This window comes from Cariama cristata, unplaced genomic scaffold (genome assembly GCF_000690535.1).
Source record: "Cariama cristata isolate BGI_N322 unplaced genomic scaffold, ASM69053v1 scaffold7560, whole genome shotgun sequence".
Taxonomy (NCBI): Eukaryota; Metazoa; Chordata; class Aves; order Cariamiformes; family Cariamidae; genus Cariama; species Cariama cristata.
Window position 1 is genome coordinate 49,211 of NW_009594051.1, and position 6,124 is coordinate 55,334.

Below are 6,124 nucleotides of genomic sequence, written 5' to 3' on the forward strand. Positions count from 1 at the left end.
TTGCCTTTCCATGTGTATGTAAGTACTTACTAGGGGGAACAAATATACTCCAAAGTATTTGTATGTCAGAACTGTCACTTTACATGAAAATGTTAATTTTAAGTGTGAGCTACTCTTTAAAAAAGAGACAGAATGCTAGGAGTAAAGTTAACAAGAAGAGACCTACCTTTCAGAAGTCAGAATCTGAAATTTAATTTCAGAGGAAGAGAGACCCATTCTCTAAATCTGTGCTGAAATTCCATGTGATAAGTGTGCCATTGCATGACCACAGAGATTTGTCTGCAATCAGCCAGGAGTAAGACAGCCAGGAATTTGGCATGCATGATCTTTAATGTAAAAATCTATCAAACCAAATCGCTAACTGTGGCGTGGTGATATGTAATAAACAACATTTGAAACTGAGAGTTTAGAAATCACTTAGAAAAAGATTTAAAAGTCTGTAAATAAATTGCAGTCAAACCAACAGCCACCTTGATATATACAGTCCCAGTTTATAGTTTCTAGTTAGCTCACCAATATTTTTGCAGAGTTTTTCCTGTGAGGTTCTGCCACTGTGACATCCCTTCTCCTTATGTAATGAGAAATTGTGGAATTATATAAAAAAGCAGCAAGTTCAGGAGTGTCTTGTGGAATAGCAAACTGCAAAGAGAAAAAATGTGAATGGTAATGACATACTCATACAATGATTCTAACAGATTTGTTCCCTTCTCAGAGGTCTTGAATTTTCAATTAATATCGCTTTTTCAATTTAACAGCACAGCCAAGAGAATATACTGTCTTAATCTAGCATGATGAGTAATAGCACAGCAAGATATTGCCCAGTTATAGGAATTACAGTAGATAACATTTTTTTCCCACTTTTTATTGGTGTCAAATTCATTGCTGTACTTAAATTTAATAGACTCTTGGGGCCAGATTCTGATCTTTGTAACAGGATAAATTCAAAGTTGCTGCATGGAAATCTGATCATTAGTTCAGATCAGAATCTGCCTATTGAAATATGATTTACCACCTTTAGAAAGTAAGAGAAAAAAAAAAAGAAAGTGTGAATTCTAGCAATAAAACTTTTAATCATTATTTGTTACAGATTTCTTTTGCTAATAACTCAACTTTGTATAATGCAACAGTTTTTTTATTTTTAATGTCATATTAAAATGCATTTCCTTCAGCTTTATCTTCACAGATTTTTATTCTTTGATTAAAACCTATTTTTATTCTTAGCAGTTTGTCTTTAATTTCTACACAAAGCATTTATGGCTTCTTTCAAGAAGCCTCAGAGAACACCTGGGAACCCAATTGCTAAGAAGGCAAAGGTAAATTCTAATTCATGACAATCCAATCACGTAAAATCACAATAAAATATATGTGGAAGTTTGCAGTAAGATCTCAACAGAAACTTATGTAAACATAGACAAGACTATTCTTTAAGGGCCTCAGATTATAAAGAGCTACATCAGATCCATCTTATCAGTTCATTTAACCTCTGAAAACTAAATATCCTAAACAAATTCCTAAAGAAAATGTTTGAAATTGTAAGAAATGTTGTAGCACTAAAGGGAAGAGAATAGCTATAAACATACAAAATGTTCCACACACTCGAATGCTGTGTAGTACTAGATTTGGAAAATTTGTACCATTCATCTGACTAAAATTATGAGGCTAAAGAAGGAACTGTTTTGACATTGAGATCTTCCGTCAAAAGCATCCTACAAAGTGAAAGATACTGTGATTTATTAACTGATGAAGCATAAATAAGATTGGTTTTTTTTCCGTTGCTTAATGAGGTTAACATTGTCTTTTTGCAATAAGAGAACAGTTAAATAGCTTGTAAATCTCTCCCTCTCAATGTGATGTAACATGTGGGAATTCTTTGTCCAGGAATCTTTCACCAGAACATATAGGCTTCTTTAATGATGACAAATTAGAAGAACTACATAATGACATGTCTTTGAAGAAGCCCTCAATATATGATCATAACAGATACATATGTAGACCCATTTGAATACTAGATGATTTTTATATTTACTTATGTTTTTCATAGATCCTAGAGTGTTAGCATCTTCAACAGTGAATTATTACAGCAAAGGTCTGAAAACAGCCCTCTGTGATTCAGAGAAAACATATATATCTCCTGCAAGAATTTAAAAGCAGCATTTGTCCAGTGACCTAGATGTTCAGGTTAAAGATATTATTTTATCCTTCTTGAGCCAGTAGCGTTGAACTGTACAACTCTGTCTCTGTAGCTATTTTATATGCCACATACTTAGCACACCATACCTTACTTTAAATGTATTCTTGTTCCCTCCCTTTAACTACAATGGACTGTCTTGGTTTCCCCACTAGGGCAAACTGTACTGCTTTCTTCTCCTGAGTCTAGTCACCTTGGGCAGATTCCCAGATCTCTCCAGTTCTTCATTTCTCATTTCAAAACCTGGTTTAGCTTTCCTCTTTTTCTAGTCAGGCAATATCCTTTGCTGCAATGTGTAACTCCACCAGAAATGTTCTGGAAGAGGATTTCATGTAAAAACTGTCATACAAGAGGTCTCAGTGACTATTCAAGAGCAATGCATTGTATGATATTATTTTGTCTCCAGACCAGGACTTACACAGTAATAATGGCTCTGCAGCATGAGAAGACACTGCCTCTGGAGAAGGTTAGGTCCTGCCAGTCATGTTCGTGGATGCACCTTACACATGTGGTGGATTTTAGCTCCTATTCCGCTGCTTTCCCGACAGATGCCTCACTCATGGTACTACAGTGCTCAGCGACTGAGAATGTGCCATGTGTGTCACCCTGTATCATCTACCATATTTGGCAACCACTGTCTATACCTCTGGTATTTACAGGAACAGGTTCCTGTAGAAACTACTTTTTGCCATCAGTCTGGGGAAAAAAACCAACCAACTGGTCGGAATACTGGCTGAGGCCAAAAGTCCATCTAGCTGAGCCCTCTTCTCATCAACACTGCCTTTAAGCAGATGTGGAAAGAAAAGTAAGAATAGGGCATGCATACACAATGCTCTCTCCTAATAACTTCCAGCTTCCAAATGTTTTCAGCTCAAGGACGTTCTGATCTGCATGAAGTTTTTGTTCATTTATTAATCTTCAATGGACTTATCTTTTGCAAATTTGTCCAGTTTTCTTTTAAAACCTTGTAGACTTTTAACCCTGACCACTTCCTTTGGCAACAAGTTCCAGACATCTAATACCTGTCACCATGAACCACCACTTCCTTTTGCTTGTTTTGCCTCCACAGGCTTCATTTGATGATCCAATTCCTGCGCAGTGAGCACATTGCATTCCTGTGCAGGAATGGGCAGACAGCAGTCAATCCCCACCCACGCTCTCCCCGCCACTTCTGATCTTGCGGATCATATTTGTGCACAGTCATCTCCTTTCTGGACTGAAGCATCCTAGTATACTGAGTTCTTCTGCAGGGGAATCTGTTGTATATCTTTGATCAGTCCTTTTGCTCCTCTTTACACCTTTTGCAAGATTCATAATTTTATTATACTTTCACATCCCTCACTGCCTTCAGTGGAAGATAAGCTACAGAAAAGTCCCTAAATAAGAGTCTTCCCATGTGTGCACAGGTTTGATTTATCTTTGTGGAAGAAACAGTGAAGTACAAAGGGCACTTTTCTACAAGATCAGAAATTCAGCAATGGGGAGGAATATACTGCTTTGGCTGAACAATCTAAGTAATTTCAAAGGAGAAATGCCCAAGCACCCTAAGAGAGCTAGATTCAGAAATCCAAGAGGAGCCAGGCATATAATGTCCTTAGCCTTATTTGGAAATTTGAGCCAGGCATCCCGCTGTTTATACAAAACCTGAAGGAAGCTGTCTCTGTATCCTCTTCCCATCTGAAGCAACAGATAAGCATTACATATTTGAAACCTGATTTGTGTACTCATGTTGTTCAGTGCTTTGGGAAACCAAAATAAGGAAAGGATGTTTAAATTCTTGCAATAATGATTATGCATCTAAAGCCATACTCTGCTAAGACAGATGGACCATTATTTCATTATTACAGGAAGATTTCTCACAAGCCTCACAAGAGTTTAGTCTTGTTTATATAACAGATGGAATCATTATCAAGTAGGAGAAAGAAGAGCAAACTAAAAAACCAAATCATCAAAAGATACATTGCCTGAAAATGTCATTAAGAACTGTGGCACTATTCTACCCAGGAGCTCTGCCCTCCTGACTGTATTGCTCTCATCTCAGCTTCTTAATTGAAACTTAGAACACAGTGGCTAGGGAGGGGGAATGCTGAACTCCTTTTCATATACTTGCAACCTGATCTGACCAGTGGCTTTGAGATGCTAGATTTGCAAATACAAATGCTCAGCTTCTTGCTTCTCATCACTTTTAAAAAATAGGTGGAAATGGGCTGGAAAAGATTGATAGAAAAAATTCTCTGTTTGCAAATTTGCTGCGTTTTGGGTACAAAAGGGAAACATTTTCTATCTTTGGTTCCCTATCATTCATTCCTTTTTCTTCCTCTAGAGAAACTAAAAAAAAGGGTGGAATCCTAACCCTTCACTGGCTTCCTGGGTGAAACACAAAAATCTAGCCATAATATATTTGGTATACATCAGTTTTTCTATATTCTTGCAAGTATATATTGTAGGTCTGTCTCTTTAAGCTAAAGACTTGTGTTGCAGCTCCTGTGGTCATGAGCAATCCCCTTCACTAGAAAGATGTCTCCATTTTCATCCACTGTACCAAACTCAAACCCCTCCTGGTATGCAAAAGACGTATAGCACTGGTATGCAAAAGTTGTATAGCACCTTTAGCATTTGGAATGCAGTTCTCCCTGCAAGATGTTTAACAGGCTACTGGTTAAACTCAAGAAGTGTTGTTTACTCCAGAAGTGTCTGGAATCAGTTATGCTTAATAAATTGGATACCTTGGTTTCAATGGGATAATACATAGAGCTGTGTTTTGCTAAATCTTCTGACTTTGAGCCAAACCAAGCTCTTTTGGGGGGATCTGCCATCACAAACATAGATCTTAAAACAGACTTTTAGACACTGGCATATCGACACTTCACTAAGGAGGCTGCTACTAGGTTTCCCCTTGTTGATGTTTCCTCCAAACTCCGAGATCTCCAGCTCTACTATAAAAGAACCATGTCCATGGAAGGGGAAGGAATCTGGAAGGCAAACAATACCAGGAGTAACACTTAGGAAAAAACTGGCAGGGGAATTTTTTCCTTTTTGGTGGTATGATTAAAATAATTACAGAATCATTTCCAAGTAGAAAAACAAAAAACCTGTCATGTTGCTGACAAAGTTGTAAATTTTATGAGTTAGTGTTGATTAAGCCATAAAATAATTGTAGACTACATGAATCCTTTTACCAAGTGGCAATACATGAAAACTTCAATTTCTGGAGTACATTCCATGCAGAATTTCAGTTGATAGTTTCACTGTATAGGATTGTCAAAGTATGTTCTTTGAAAAATTAAAATCATTAATGCTTTAAGACAGGTAAAAAATATATAGGCTTCTAAAACAACTCCCATTTTACAGATTATACTGTCTCACAATATGTTGAACTTAACCATAATATGAAATATAGCATATAATATTAAAAATATTTATCTTACCATATACTTGTGCAAGGAAATAGCCCCTGGCAACAAAACATGCTGAGGACTGACTGGTTAAGAGGCAGCTCTGCAGAAGAAAACCTGGCTTAAGCTGCACAGGAACCAGCAGTGTGCCCTGTCAGCAGTGAGGACCAACAGCACCCTGGGCTGTATGAACAAGAGCAAAGGCAGTACGTTGAGGGAGTGATTACTCCCCTGCGCTCAGCACTCATTAGGCCACAGGTAGATACAACATCCATTTTTTGAGCCTCAGCAGAAGACAGAGATCAGTATACTGGAATTCAGTGGAGAGCCTCCAGGGAAGCTCAGGGCTGGAGCATCCTGAGGGACCAGTGCTTGTTCAGCCCAGAGATGAGAAAGCTTTCAGGGAGGGACCAAAGCTGTTGGAGGGAGATTATCACAAAAATGGAGCCAGGCTTTTCACAGAGGTGCCTGGTAGGATGATGGCAGGCAATGGGCATAAGCTGAAACAAGAGAGGTTCAAACTGGATGTCGGGAAAAACCT

The 6,124-nt window shown here is 37.9% G+C and overlaps 1 protein-coding gene across 1 annotated transcript in view; it reads right to left on the reverse strand.

Annotated features, from left to right (window-relative positions):
* LOC104158761 (integrin alpha-8-like) overlaps nucleotides 1–6,124 on the reverse strand; it is a 60,157-nt gene that overhangs the window by 26,557 nt on the left and 27,476 nt on the right. Inside the window, exon 12 of the mRNA XM_009696495.1 lies at nucleotides 514–639. Coding sequence (XP_009694797.1) covers nucleotides 514–639 — 126 coding nt within the window. The remainder of the gene's footprint in view (nucleotides 1–513; nucleotides 640–6,124) is intronic.